Below are 15655 nucleotides of genomic sequence, written 5' to 3' on the forward strand. Positions count from 1 at the left end.
ATCAAATCAAATCAAATCAAATCAAAATCAGCTGGGAGTGATAGAGGGCCGTCCCTAACATAGACCTCTGCTTTCCACATGGAGACAAACTTTACACTAAAACCTAAGGTCTACTTTGAAAAATAAGATAAAATAAAATAAAATAAAATAAAATAAAATAAAAAATACAACATTGGCCATGCTTTCATTTGACTTGTTAGAGTCCTGAGATTATTAATGCCAAGGGTGTACAATTCAGGAGAGGTAGTTTAAAAAAAAACAGCACCCCTTATTTGGATGGTCTTCTGTAGCACAGGCTGTCTGGAATTCAGTGTGTAGTCATGGATGACCCGGAACTCTGCCCCTCCGGTCTTTCTCTCTCAAGTGCTGGGACGGCAAGCATGTGCCACTACGCTCCTCTGGTATCCCATTGGATTTTAAGGGCAATCTGAGGGGAACCTATTGGACTATCCTTATTTGGGTGACAGACCAAGGCTTAAGAATCTTTAGTGAAACATCCCTGGTCACACAGCAAGTAAGAAACAAACCTAGGCACTAGGCTCATTGATTTCACCTTCTGGTTTCTCCCAGGAATGTTGGTCCAGGCCAGAGATTATTATTATTTTTGTCTGATTTTTTTGGAGTAAGAAAAATGGTTCTGACAAGCCGAGCGCTAGCACTGTCCTCAGCACTTCCCCCTCTTCCCAGCACACACAGAAGCCACCCCTGTTCCTTCCCACTGCTTGACTATTCCAAAAGATGTGGGACACAAATCCTCATTCCAATAGCAACTCCCTAAATGTGAACCCCCCTCCTGGGAACTACAATATCAGCCTGGGAATAGATAAACATATACAGCTTTCAGCCTCGCCAAAGCTGGCACCCACTCTGATGGATGGCCAGGCACTCTCCAACATAGGTGGCTTATGGCCTTGGGAAACCAAAACTCACACATCCTTAGAGAGAACTCAAGCCAATTAAGCGTTCCCAGGCAGCTGTGACTGGTTTGTAAAAACATTTAACTCTGATGGCACCATAAAAGCCAAAAGAACACCCTCCCCAATCACGCGACCCTGTCCGCTGACCCTGTCTACCGCCCAAACAGGTGAAATTATAGCTTTCCTTATCCGCCATGTAACCCTGAAGCCCCCAACCTGCTTGTATAAATTCCCTAAACCCCTAGACGCTGGACAGCAACTTTGCTCCGTGCAGTTTGCGATCCAAACCTGGGTTTGAATTAAAGGCTCTTGTCTTTCTCTACATTGGATATGGCAATTCTTGGAGACCTCTTGAAGACCCTGAGACCTGGGCATGACAGTTCCCTCAGCTTCGTGCCCTGGGGTACCATTTTTTTCTACCATTGGTCTCAGGCTTTCTTTCCATCTCATGCACACCTTGGGAGCCTCGCCATCTCAGCTCTCCTCCCAATCCCCTCCACACACCGCTGAAGAGCAAGTACTTTAAAGCATAACTCTCAAGAGCACTTCCCTCCACCACTCCCTACTGTCCACTGATAGAAGTTCAGACTATGCTCCGGGCCCCACCTTCCATCTTTGACCCCATACCAGTGCCAGGTATCTCTTCTTCCCAGTTCCCAACAGCTTCTCTTTGTTGTCTCTTAAGTTCATCAATCTTTGATTGATGTCTTAATGAACGCACAAAACCGCCAGGGTAGGAGAAGTTTATAAAACTGACAAGACCCAACCGAGAACCTCGGAAGTTCATATGTGATTACTGAGCAGATATGCAACCCACTCTCACTGGCCCAGAGTGAGCTGGGCGTTAGAGAGTCAGGGGCATCAACAGAGTACCTGAGTCATCCCAACTAGGGGAGGGGTCATGAGAGGCTTCCCAAAGAGGCCATTTCTCCTCTTGGATGAGTTGATCTTGGCAGAAAGAGAAGGGAAACTGTGTGTGTGACTTACTGGTTCCTAGAAAACAAACACTCAGCATAGTTCTGCCTGCCCCAAGCAGATTCATCCTCCCAGGCCACAAGACTCTGCTCCATCCCAATTCCATGCCACACAACTTCTGAGGAATAGACAGGAGTGGGAACAGGGCCATTTAAAAATCACTCAAGATGAAAGAGACTCATTTATCAACAGTTTGAGTAAAATTAATGAAAACACTTCATAGCTATTTGGAGAATGGTTTGGAGGGCCTGGAGGATGCCTTCCTGTAAGCAGTTAAGTGATGGTGGGGTAAATTGAGTGCTGGTTGCTGGCTGTGCAGGTGGAAAGCTGTCAAGTCTGCCATATTTAGAAAAGAGAAGCACATCAGTTCAGAATTGGTTGGTGCAGCTGTTAAGAGTGATGGAAACTCTAAAACTGGAGTACCGGGCTTCTACCTTGGGTGCCAGAGCCAACAGCTATGGTTTAGGAAACGTAGAAGACAGTAGTTGAGGTTTGAAATAAGGGCTGAGCGTGGGCTTTGTCAGAGCAAGGCTGTGAAGGTCTCTGATGGTCTTTAGAGGACTAGTCCAGTAGACAGGTAAGTGGGCCTTGGAGTTACTGCTTTAGACCCCGCTGATGTACACAGGCCAGAGAAGGCAACTATGCTTGGCACCTTCACCTTCCAAGGCTGTTTGTAGTGAGGTATTCAGAAGGAGCTCATGGTAGTTCACCAACACCACACAGGCACCAGTTGGTAAGCCTCGGGGACTCTGGCTACTGCTTTGGACAGGAACATAGAGGAAAGAGCAAAGGTTGGGGCAAGGGACCAGTTACACACTGCTCTCCCCCTACAGAACTCTGGAAAGGCACAGGCCCCCTCTACAACAGACAAGATTACTTTGACCTTTTTCTGCCACCCGCTCTTAAATGGTTGTTTGTTTGTTTGTTTGTTTTTAAATAGAACTCAGATTGCACACAGTGGTGGGCGAGGCTTAGAAAGGGGTTAGCTCGTGCTCAGGGGAGGGGGCTGTCAGGAGAAAGAAGTGCAAAACCACAAAAAAACAAAGACTTTTTTTTTTTTTTAATCCTATGTGTGAAGAGCACAGGGATGGGAGGGGCGAGACCATCCTCAGGGAGACAGGGTGGGGTTATCCTTAACCAGTCCGGGTTCCAGGGTCGCAGTGCAGCCGCGCCCACCCCGCTCGCGTCAGCGCGCTTCCGGAAACTGCTCGCCCCTGGAAACCCGGTTTCCCCCCCCCGCGTAGGTTCCGGAAGAGCTCGGTTCCCGTAGCCGAGCGCGCAGGGCGGGCGCGAGCTACTGTAGCAGCGAAGAGCTTTGTTCCGGGCGCGTTGTTGCTCCTGCGCGCTCAGAGGGGCCAGAGTCCTAGTGTCGCGCGCGCCGGGGACCCGCGGGGGCTGAGCACGGCTGTGATCGCTGCCGCCGGAGCTCCGGGGCTCGTGCGCTCTGCGTTACTTGGGGAGGTCCCAGGCAGCTGCAGCTCCCGTGCGGTCCCTGCCGGGTAGACGCAGCGACTGCCAAGGCGGTGCAATGCTGGGCCCGCCCGGGAGCCCGGGAAGGGAAAGCGGAAGCCGCGCGCCCGGTCGGTGACCGCGCGGACTCGGCGTCTCGCCTCGGCTGCTCTCAGCACCCGCGCCTGCCCTCGGCTGCTGGTCGGGCGGCACCCGGCGCGTCTTGACCATGGCCATCGCCCACCTGGCCACGGAGTACGTGTTCTCCGACTTCTTGCTGAAGGAGCCCACCGAGCCCAAGTTCAAGGGGCTGCGGCTGGAGCTGGCAGTGGACAAGATGGTCACGTGCATTGCCGTGGGTCTACCTCTGCTGCTCATCTCGCTGGCCTTCGCTCAGGAGATCTCCATCGGTGAGGCCGGGGCGCAGGGCAGTCTGGGCTAGGCTGGCATTGTCTGGGGTTGGTTGCTGAGAGATCTCGTCGCACACGGTCGGCATTTCCGCACGCCCCTCCTAATGTAGCCACCCTGATGGTACGGGATTTTGAGTCTGAAGCCTTATTTGCCCCGTATGTAACCTGGGTACCTATTTTGACTCTCCTAGCATGCCCCTTCCAGTTCCTTTGTCTCTTGTGCCCCATTATTGCAGCTTGGAGTTTACGTTCAGCCTGTTGCCGCTAGATGTGCCAAGAAACTGCACTCCCTACTCTTCTCTCCGGTAATTGTACAGTCACCCATAATTTCCTGAGTGGTTCCAGGGAGGATGTAAAGACAAGCGTTCTGTGTACAGGGTGCTGTTTCACTGTCTTGCGTTTAAATGAAACTTGAGTTCTGTCTTAGGGTTATGTGTGCTGGGGAGTAACCGCCTCTAGAAGCAGGAGAGGTCCTCAACCTAAGCTTTACAATGAATGAAAGATGAAGAAATGATCCAGTCCCCTTTAGATAAGCCCTCATTTCGTCTTAATAATGATGTGCAGTGTCTAGTGATGTGTGCAAGATCATGAGGCAGAGGGAGTGGTCTTCTTTATCCTAACTTTCATAACCTGAATGAGGGTGGGAATTGTGGCCAAGTAGTCTAGGAGGGCCAACAGCGTTTGCAGGTGGGGCAGGACCTCGAACAACACCTGTGTCAGGTGTGGGTGACCCCAGATGAGACTGTTGACAAGATTTTGAGATGACATTTCCATGTTCCCAGAAAGAAAGCTCAAAAGCACCGTGTCAGCCAAGAGTAGAGGGCTTTCTCTGGGAAGCTGAGGATATATGGGCCTGGGTCAGATTAGTAAAGAAAGGTACATGCTCACTCACTTGAGATTGGGAAGCTGTTGAGCTGTTGACTGACTGACAGACTGACAGCAGCATTCAGTGACTAATAGTGAGGGCACATAGCTTCTGCATGTAGGAGGGGAGAGGTGGACCTGGGTGAGTGAAAGCCCGGCACAGGGTCGTTCAGTTGACAGGTCTTGTGCGTGGATGAGGGGTGAGCGGAGGAAGGAAGATGAGGGATCCTTCTGGGAGATGAGGGGGCAGCAGGAAGCTGCTTGGCACCTGGATTTTAACAGGCTGTGGAGAGAAGAGAGTACTCCCTCCCACACGAGCAGGCTGGTGGGGCCTGGAGTTGAGGTAAGCTTGGTTAGGAAAGGGCATGGCGATAGTAGTCTGTGCCATGTATGGTTGAGTTGGTCAGGGATGCAGAAAGTTGCTGAAGTAACTTTCCTGCTTCTTGAGCAGGGATCGTCCTGCTGAAAGGAAAACCACAGAGTCGTTTGGGTCCCGATGATAGTGTCTGCCTTCTAACTGTGGGCTGACCCAGGTGCCAGGCATCAAGACCACAAAAATAAGTGTCCCTGTGCTGAAGAAGCAAGTCTTGGACACCTGGTGGGGCAGAGGGCCACCAGCGAAGAGCTGATCACTGTCTGTGAAGTCCTCAGCTAGACGGGCTCCTGGGGCACCTGATGTGCAGGTCCAGATGGATGTGCTGTGCGGGAGGCATCTTGGGGTGAGGCAGGGAAAGTGGGTTCAGCCAGCAAGGCTCTGCTTCTGCTGTGTGCGAGCCTTCCTGTGCACTGTGGGGAATAGGAAGAATTCTGAGGAATGGTCCTCTCTCTACCTGTGAGACTTTATCATGCAGATAGATACTGTCTGCTAACTGGTGACTTCCTGCTGCCTGTGTGATTCCGGGATGAGGCAGCTGTGGGAACCCTGAGCACCAGGCTGACTGGCTCTTAGGTGAACTCTGTCTTCTGAAGGGCTCAAGAGTTTCAAGGGGAAGATGGGTGTGTGGGATGAAGGTAGCAGAAGTCCTAGGAAGTCACTCACTGCTCATGGTCAGTGATTGATTTTTGTGAAGTTTAATTGTGTGACATTGAGGGCAAAATAAACTGAGAGAGAGAGAGAGAGGGAGGGAGGGGAAAAGAGAGAGAGAGAAAGAAAGAGAAAGAGAGAAAGAGAATGGATATGAATATAACTTCAGGGTACTGGCCAGTTTTATGAAAACTTGAAGAAGGAACCTCAACCGAAAAAATGCCCTGAGCACATTGATAATAGGTGTAGGAGGACCCAGGTCTCTGGACAGTGCTACCTCTGGCTAGGTAGTCCTGGGGTGTATGAGAAAGCAGGCTGAGAAAGCCATGAGGAGCAAGCCAGTAAGCAGCACTTCTCTATGGCCTCTGCATCAGCTCCCGCTCCCAGGTTCCTACCCTGATTTTCTGCCTTGACTTCCTTCAGTGAGAGCTGTTGCCTGAAATAACCTCTGTCTTTCCCAACTTGCTTTTGGTCATGGTGTTTATTACAGAAACCTTAAGTAAGACAACCAGAGGTAGTGGAGCCATTTAAATGAAGCAAGCAGTGTGGCCACTGCAGTGCCAGGGAGGACAGCCCTGGAGTGTGGGTGGGGCAAGATCGGACAGCTCCAAGCATGGCCCGTGAGCCTTCCCTCTCTGCTGTCTGGGATACTCTCTTACTTAGCCTGTCCATGTCTGTCTGTACTGCTAGGTGCTTAGCCTTTTGTTGTACATTCCTGTTGCACAGTACATCAAAGCCAGTTTTTCAAACATTTTTGCTTTTGTTTTTGTTTTGAGTGAGTGAAAGGTGATTGATCCACTTGGGTACGCTCAAGTGTTTCCTGAGCCCGGGGTGCAGCCTGTCGGTGCTTGGCAGCAGAGTGTAGAAACACGCGGGATTTAGAGTCCGCCTTTCAGGTATGGCCCAGCAGAGCAGTTGGATATGGAACACCCTTAAGACAGTATTTTATTAGACAGACTCTGAGCGGTGCCAGGTTGTGCATCAGAGGCTGGGGTGAGGCAGGAGGGGTCCCACCACTTGCAGGAGCAGTGAGGGGTTCAGGGCACAGTTGACTGAGCTTTGAAAAAAAAGATTTCCAGTGTATGAGGCAGGGGGAGTTGGAGTTGAGGGGCAGGAGACTTCTGTCGCTGCCAGAGCTCAGCAGCACCACTGATGGGGCTGACCGTCTGTGTGGAGGTAGGCGGGGCCGCTCTCTGTGCTTCACAGTCTGCGTGGGGGATGGATATAAAATTAAAACTTTTAAATTTAATTACAATTAGAACTTGTTCATCGCTGCCCGTATCACCTTTACTGATAAAGAGGGTCTCTGAAAGCCTTGTTCACCACTCTGTGTTGTCACTAACCCCTGCGCCCCCCTGAAGCAGCTCACACTGGCACAGGATGGGGGTGCTGTCTGGGCTGCTGAAGTCCACAGTGGGAGCAGCACTGTCCACTCTCTGGGCCTTGCTCTACCTATGACTTGACGGTTCTCTCAGGAGTGATGCAGGCTAGAGAAGCTGAGAGAGCGTGCCGAGGTCAAGGTGGTTTGGGTAGCCTTTGCAGACAGACCCCTGGGTCTGGGGCTGCTCATTGGTCTTAACTGATTCTACATTGGCGACCTGTACAGATGCAAACCCTCTGGAAGGAGCTGCTCTGAACTTCCAAGGCCTTGCTCACAGCTTGAAGACTCTAGTCATCGAACTACAACTTGTTGGACTGAATATAAGAACTCAGAACTCACTTGGGCAACTGCTGTGGTTAGTTCTGAGACTTCTTTCCCGCTGTGCAGAAGACAGGTGAAATGTAATCGTGCCACTGGGGTGGAGAGGAGAGTTCGTGCCAAATGCTTCTCCATCCCTCCATCCCTTGCCGTTCTTCATCTGGCATCCAGGCTTCTGTGCAGTGTGTGCTGGGCATATTTTAGTAAGGACCTTGGGTTTTTGCTCTGCCCTCTCTCCACTCAGCTCTGATTTTCAGAGATGTAGCCAGTAGCTGCTACTGTTGTGGAGATGCCTATTGCTATACCTTCCCTATCTGGAGGGAACTAACTGAGTCCCCTACCCCCCCGCCCCCCGGCCGGCCCCGAAAAAAAAAATAAACCTTGCTACAAATAACTGACACCGCATGTATAAGCATAGACTAATATTTAGCTTCCCCGTAACAGCATACCCTCTAGTCACACTCAGAATCAAAGGGCCAAGTATGGAGGTCCAGAGAGACCCTCTTACACAGGTATTTGACCTTGTCAGTGTTTTTAAAGTATAAGCAATAAACTCAGACCTCTGTGACTTGTGCATAGCTGACCTTAGTGGATAGCTTGCCCTCTTCTCTCTCTGCATCCACACGTGTATGTTATGTTAGAACATTTTGATTCTTTTTGTATCATAACACATGTCACCTCACTGGGTTTTTAAATTATTGTTGTTTTGTGGCCGTTTATTTTCCATGTCTGTGTATCTGTGTGTGTGGGTGCATGCGTGCCACATATGCATGTGTGTTGATAGGAGAATAGCTTGCAAAGAGATAGCTTCCTTCATGTGGGTCTGGGTCCTAGGGCACAAACTTCAGTCATCAGTTTTGGGGAGCCAGTGTCTTTACTACTGAACCATTACAACTGGCTTCTTAATGGCAGAATAACAAACACCTTATAGCTTTAGTGTAGTCTAACTGTAAGTCAGCTGAGCAGTCCCCCATGACAGACACTATGGCACGGACATTTTGCTTGTCATAATCTCTGCAAATGTCCCCTTTCTTCCTGCACTGGAGGCGGGGTGGGGAAGATGAGAACAGTATCAGTTTCCAGAAAGATGAACTCATTTCTCAGAATGACTTTGCACTCCTAAGTTTGTATTTCAGCCAAGTATAAGGAAGGATGCCCTGGGGCCTGCCTAGACTTGATTCCTGCAAATTCCACTCTCGGGTTTGGAAGGTTTATCATGTTGATGTGTTTTTCTGTGTTTGTACTCTGACCTCCCTATGAGTGTGGAAGCACAAGCGCCCCTCACACACACTCTTAGATAAATCATTAAAAAAAGAAGTCTGTTGCATGCCTTTAATCCCATCTCCATGAATTTGAGGCCAGCCTGCTCTATAGAGCCTGGCTTCAGGACAGCCAAGGCTACAGAGAAACCCTGTCTCAAAACCAACCAACCAACTAAAAAGAAACCTATTTTTTTTTCAGCTCCATTTTTATTGAATGCTGTCTCACCCGGGTAGCAGGTAGCCATTTATTTTTTCCTAACCGTCGTCTGATCTTCTTTCACATTTACCACTTGGTCTGTATGTTCTTTCAATAAGATATCAAGACTGTTGTAGATTACTTTCCCAATTGTCACTTACTGGGAAGCCTAGATGTCCTGGTTAGTTTTATATCAACTGGATATAGGCTACAGTCATTGGAGAGGAGAGAGCCTCAATTGAGAAAATGCCTCCATAAAATCAGGCTGTGGGCCAGGCTGTAGAACATTTTCTTAATTAATGATCAACATGGGAAGGTCCAGCACACTGTAGGAGGGGCTGCACTTGGGTGGGTGGGTGGGTGGTCCTAGGTTTCATCTTGGCAAACGGTACAGATCCTGCATGTGCAGTCAGTACGTGGCCTGGGGCTGCAGCTGTCAAGGCAGGCAGTTGCCAGTGCAGTGTGACTGTCCCACTGTGTCCTTGCTGTCAGACCCAGCAGGCAAGCCTACCACTGTGCCATGGCACTTCTGGATGGGTTTTTCAACTTGTCCTAGGGAGACGTAACAGATTTGTTTCTTTCAGAAACAGAGCTGAACCCTGCACAGGGGACAGACTCTTCATTCTTGGTCTGTAGTGGTGTGAATGACAGCAGCTCCCTGGTCTCCAGTTGATGGAATTGTTTGGGTTGGATTAGGAGGTGTGTCCCTGGGGGTGGGCTTTGAGGCTTCAACCCCCCCCCCCCCAAATCAGGCCCAGTCACTCCTCTTCCTGCTGCCTGCCAATCCTGAAGAAAAGCTCTCAGCTACTGCTTCAGCTCCAAGCCTGTGTTTCCTGCCACGATGACCATGAACTAAGACTGCCAGCAAGCTCCCCAGTAATGCTTTCTTTTATAAAAGTTGCTTTGGCCATGCTGTCTCCTCACAGTAGTAGAACAGTAACTAAGGAAATGAACAATTTGCAACACAATACATATTATTTAAATCTTTAATATTTTTCATTTATTTGAACTACGTAATTCTTAGAACTATAGCTCAGCATGCAGGAGTTCTAGGAAGTCTCCCCTGTGCTGTCCGCTGCTCAGAGCTCTCAGAGCTGGCGTTCCTATAACTTTTTTGTCCGTCTCCCTTGCCTCCCAATTTCCCTCTAGCAGGAAAGGGTTCAGTCCAGAGGAAATAGCTATACAACATCAAGGTTAAATGTAGTTTGCCAAAGGCTGTGTGTCTGTACGCATTGAGGTGTGTTTGTTAATGATCTAGCCATAAAGGGGAAAACTAACATCCACCCCCCCACCCCCGGTGTGTGTGTGTGTGTGTGTGTGTGTGTGCGCGCGTGTGTGTACTCTGATAGCATTTTAACATTATTATAAAACTTAAACAGAGCCAGAAAGGCAGCTCAGGGATAAGGAAGTTTGCTGCGAAACCTGAAAGCCAGAGTTCAATCCCCTGGACCTGCATGGTGGAAGGAGAGAACTGAGTCCCTCAAGTTCTCTGACCTCCACACATGAAAATACACACAAGGTAAATAAATGAAAAGTATTAAAGATTTAAACAATATGCATTATGTTGCAAATTGTTCATTTAATATGCCTTGGAGATGTTCGCATGCTCTCCTCCCCTTCTCTGTGTGTGTGTTGGGAGGGAGGGAGAACATATATGTGTGCAGGCATGCATGTGTTCAGACAGGCTTCTGCTACTCTAGGCTCTACCTGGGCCTGGGAGCTGGGCAGTTTTCCTGTCTCCACCTGTTTCCCCTTCTGTCCACCTCATGTGCTCAGGCTTGTGCCTTTACCATTGAGCCCCTCCCTGGTCCTCACTGTGCTACTTGGTGGTAGGACTTTCTCAGTGTGACTGCTCCTCACGATATTTAGCTGCTGTGTCAGGATGCATCAGCTCAGGGCAGCCTCGCATGTGCTGACCTTGTACAAGCTGTTCTCCGGAGCCGTGGCTCTCGGAGCCTCCGCTCTCACGCACGCTTTACACTCAGGATTTTGGTGGGATTCCAGAACAGCTTTTGTTTATGATCTATTGCTGTTGTCATTTTAAAAGAAGTTAAAACTTTGAAATTTAAAAAGTATTTATCTGAAATAATATTAATACATTTGCTCCACATTAAATATGTGGCATCTAATACATTTTTTAAAAAAGTAACCTCAAAAGCTTGAATGGCATTGTCTTCCATTTGTATAAATCCCAAGAAAGTAGAGTAGAAAGCCATAGAGCCGTGTGGTGTTACGTGGGCCCTGGAAAGGGCCCTGGTCCCTTCTGACGTTGCCAGGCCACTCTTTTGAGAGCAGTCACTCTGGAGCCCTTTGGAACTCATGCTCCCTGTCAGCAGCAGGCTCAGGGCTCTTTGGTTCTGCGCCTTTTTATCTCAGACTTAAAACTTTACATTAAAAAAGTGTGTGTGTGTGTGTGTGTGTGTGTGTGTGTATAGGAGCACATGTCCCTCATTCATACTAGTGGACACTCTAGGGAGTCAGGTATCTTCTTCCGCCATGGGATCTGGGATCTTGGGAATCCAGTCTTGGTCATTTGGTGTGTGTAGCAAATGCTTTTGCCGTCTGAGCCTTCTCTCTATCTGGCCCAACACTGTCCATTTTTAGTTTGTTGTTTGTAAAAGTGAAGTGCGGTTTCCAGGTTTGTAGTTCCTGTTTACACTATTTCACCGAGGTGTCCCAGCTGTCGCTCTTGGCAGTGCCTGAGGACTATCCTTTCCCTTCTGGCTGATGGCATTACTCTTTGGCCTGTAGAGACAGAATACTCTCTGCTTCTTATCCTTGCCTTGGGAAATTCTTTCCCATCCTTTGGAAATCAGTGATCCCTACCTCTGTCTGTCTGTCTGTCTCTGGCCCCACCTCCACCCCCTTTCTGACTGTTTTAAGACACAGCTTCATGTAGCCTAGGTCAACCTCAAATTTCCTAGCCTCTTGCCTGTTCCGCTCTGGTGCTGAGATTACAGGTATGGGACACAATAACCACTTCAGCTTTTGTTTTGTTTTTTTGTTTTTGAAACAGGGCTTCTCTGTGGAGTCCTGGCTTCCCTGAAACTTGCTCTGTAGACCAGGCTAGCTTCAAACTCACAATCATCTACCTACTTCTGCCTCTTGAGTGCTAGGATTAAAGGCATGTTCCACTACTGCCAGCAAACTTTTAATTTTAAAGCTAAAAGGAGACAAAGAGAGAGAAGATTGGGGGGGGGAGGGAGGAGGGAGGGAGAGACAGAGACAGACTGACTTTCACTTTTGAGCCTTCTTTTCTGTCTACATTTAAGCCCCTCCTCACACCCCACCCCACCACAAATCAGAGCAGCTTTTCCTAGGCTGTGCTCTGTCTGAGACAGCCTCACCTCTGTCTGCCCCAGGCAGTCATTTGCAAACCAAAAGGTAGTAGTTTGAACTAAGAAGCCTGACTCTGGCTTGGCAGTGGGTGGAGCGGGCGAGGGAAGGGAGGGAGATGAAGGGCACACAGGTGAAGGTACTTGGTAGAAATGTTGAGTGCCTCACACGGCCACTTCCCCTAGTCTCCCTCAGACTCAGGCCATGAGTGGGATCCCTGACTGTAGAGATGAGACTGGGTGGGAAGGATTGGCAGCTGCCTGCTCCTCTCTCCAGTGTCCTTGGACTACTGCTCCCAGCCTTCTTCCCCCTCCCAGAACTTCATTCCTCCCCTGAAAGCTCCATTTGCTCCCTGTGCACACAAGAGGGTGTCCAGGGGAAAAGAAAGTCAGTTCCTTTTTAGGAACGAAGGGAACATGCCCACAGCAAGAAACAGCTGGTTGGGTCACATGTGACCAGAAGGCACCTCTCCTAAGATCAGTTTTACTCTGTGAGGACACTGAACTAATATTAGTTAGGAGAGACCCTCCCTGGTATGTCATAACGAGAGCTGTGGTTCGTGTACGCTCTGGGTGCTTAGATATTCGTTATTTCTTTGGTCTGTTGCTATTCTCATTTTTGGACATGTATCACCTGGGCTGCAGTGTAAGAATGTCTCATGAAGACACAGGAAGAGTGCAACCCTCACAGGGCACGAACCCCAGGCTCTGGCTTGCGTAGTACTGGCACAAGATCTTGGGATGGGTCACACCTCACTTGGATAAAAAGCTTTCAAGTCCCCTTTCTGTACCGGGGGTCCTTGAGAACAGCACTTCCCACTCTGAATTTCTCTGAATATGTCCTGTGAAACCCATGTGATCTGTGTAGAATGTCCTTGGCTTTGCAGAAGTCTCATGACACTGTCCTCATAATGGTGACAGTCACCGTAGGTTCCTTTCACTTATCATAGTCATAATCTTTTTCAGTATGGAATGGAGACACTCAAGGGCTTATCCACGCTAGGTTTCTTTGTATCAGGAATTATCAGAGCTGGCTTTTAGATGGGATCTTTGAGGGAGAAATGGTGGCATTAGCTAAGCTTCGTCTTGCTTCAGGTTGGGGCATTTTTAAGTTATGAAGTCCGTATTTCTCAAGAACTGCCTTTATGGCAGTGGATTTGTTGGAGAACTTTTAGAAGACAAAACTAGTAAGTAGGTGAGGAATTACTAATCATGTGTACACTGAAAAAAATACAGCGTGAGACTCGAGGAGCCAACATCCTGTCCCATGCTGACTGAGAAGTAATAACCCTAGCTGCCTTTTCTTTGTGTGTATGTGTGTTTATGTGTGTTTATGCACACGTCTGAGTACACACAAAGGGTGTGTAATGTTTGGCTCTATCATTTCCTATTCCCTTGAGGTGGGGCAAGCCCTATCACTCTCTTCCTTATTCCCTGGAGCTTTCGTGCTCCTCCTGCCCCCCAACAGTACTGGGGTTATAGGCCCACAAGATCATGTCCAGCTTTTTATGTGGGTATTGGAAATTTGAGCACAGCTCCTCATGCTTGTTCAGCAAGCACTCTTACCACTGAGCCAGCTACCCCGCCTAGCTGAGTGGTTTCAATGATACCTTTTTATGAACTTGCATCTCAGCTCAGCATTGGCTTTCTCGGGGGTTGATTCTGGCTGTTTTGTGTGTTCTATGTGTATTGACTAACCTTGCATGCCATGGGGTCTAATTATACAGACATGATCCAGTCTGTCTGTTTTTTTCTCCTCTCCAGTCACTTAGTCTTAGGATGCTGTGGTATTGGAATACATGTATTTTATTTACATCTATATCTGTATCTCCATACTTGAATCATAACCTAGTATTGATTGCTAAGTATTGATTGGACTATTATTTAAATGCTCTGAGCCTCATTTGTAAGACAGAAATAACGGCAGTAATTCACAGGTTTCCTTGATTGAATGCAGTGTGGATCGGTTACTTTATTGCTGTGACCAAATTGCCTGACAGAAATGACTGAAAGGATGAAAGATTTGTTTTGGCTGCTGGTTTTAGAGGGACCTCAGCCCATCGGAGCCTATTGTGGTGGGAGCCTGTGGCTATGGCTGCTCACACCATGGTAGACAAGGGAACAGAGGGTAGCCTGGCCTTGGCTGTGACCTCCAAAAGCCTGGCCCTCAGGACTTGTTAGTTGCCCACCCCCAAAGATTCTACCACCCCAAATAGCATCAGCAGTTGGGGAGTAAGCATCCAAAGTGAGTGTGTGGAAACATTTTAGGCTCAGCCCATTACAGTTGTACTTGGGGAAGGGGTGGGGATACCAGTGTGATATCGAGTCACGCTGGTTCATATTTGACCCCACCTCCCAGTGTAAATGATCTGTGTCTCCAGCTCATAGTAATGAATGAAGCAAGCTGAAGAGGAGTGAACATGATGCTTTGTTTACAGTCTCCGAGGGTTTCCCCCAGAGCCCTTAACTAAGTTCACAGGGGAGGAGTCACTTTTGCAATCGTGAGAGCCAGATAGCACCCAGTAAGATAACACAGGTGACTGACATCTCCAGTAACAGTATTCTACCCTAGGTGCAGAAGTCCAAAACATGGAAAAAACCAGGCAAGCACAAATCAAGGTGCGCCTTGCTTTGGATGGAGAGCCCATGCTTAGCATGTGTTGTTAGGAGTAAGATTGACAGGGATGCAAAGTTGTCACTGAGGGAAGTCAGGGCAGGAACTCATTACATCTTAAAGGAGGAAACCTTGGAGGAACAGTATTCATTGGCTTGCTTGCAGTCCACATAGCTAGCCAGCTTCTCTATACAACCCAAGACCACATGTAGGGAATGGAACTACCCACAGTGGACTGGGCCCTCCTACATCCTCAAATAAGACAACCTGCCCCCTAAGACATGCCCACAGGCTCAGCTGATCTGGGCAATCTCAGTTTAAACTTAGGTGATTTCTAGGCTGTGCCAATGGTAGTTAAAGGTAACAGGGATGGAAGCAGGGTTTTTGTTGTTGTTGTTGTTGCTTGTTTTGTTGTTGTTTGATAAGGGAAACTCAATTTGAACAGATAGCATATTGTATCAAGTTCTTGTTAGGATTCTTTAACTTGGTGACTACATTGGGTTAAGAAAATGCCTTGTTCTTAGAAGATACACAGTACTTCCTGACAGAAAGGGGTGGAGATCTGTGGCTATCAGATTCAGCTACAGAAGCCTGTGACTGTCGCATAGATGCAGACCGAGGATGTGGGACCCGAGGCCTGCAGTGCTTAATCTGAGTATGGAATGGAGGTCGTTGTCATGGTCTTGTAACTCTTCTGTAAGTCTGAAAAAAATTCAAAATGAAGGATTGACTTGAAAAGGGATGAGGTAATTACAGCAACATACCCTTTCACTTTAAAGTCCTGTGTGCCCACGGTACAAATTTGTAACTAGTTTTCTGTGTGTCTGAGGTAGTTTGTCTTAGGTGACAGCAGTGTTTAAGTAACTCAATCTTCCTCTTTCTTTAATCTTTGAGGCACTGCCAGGCTCCT

At 48.4% G+C, this 15655-nt stretch overlaps 1 protein-coding gene across 1 annotated transcript in view; it reads left to right on the plus strand.

Annotated features, from left to right (window-relative positions):
• Positions 1–3113: 3113 nt before the first annotated feature.
• Panx1 (pannexin 1) overlaps positions 3114–15655 on the plus strand; it is a 34235-nt gene continuing 21693 nt past the window's right edge. The window contains exon 1 of the mRNA XM_028763388.1: positions 3114–3751. Within this exon, the coding sequence (XP_028619221.1) occupies positions 3571–3751 (181 nt within the window). The 5' untranslated portion in view covers positions 3114–3570. The remainder of the gene's footprint in view (positions 3752–15655) is intronic.

This window comes from Grammomys surdaster, unplaced genomic scaffold, assembly GCF_004785775.1.
Source record: "Grammomys surdaster isolate TR1022 unplaced genomic scaffold, NIH_TR_1.0 138, whole genome shotgun sequence".
NCBI lineage: Eukaryota > Metazoa > Chordata > Mammalia > Rodentia > Muridae > Grammomys > Grammomys surdaster.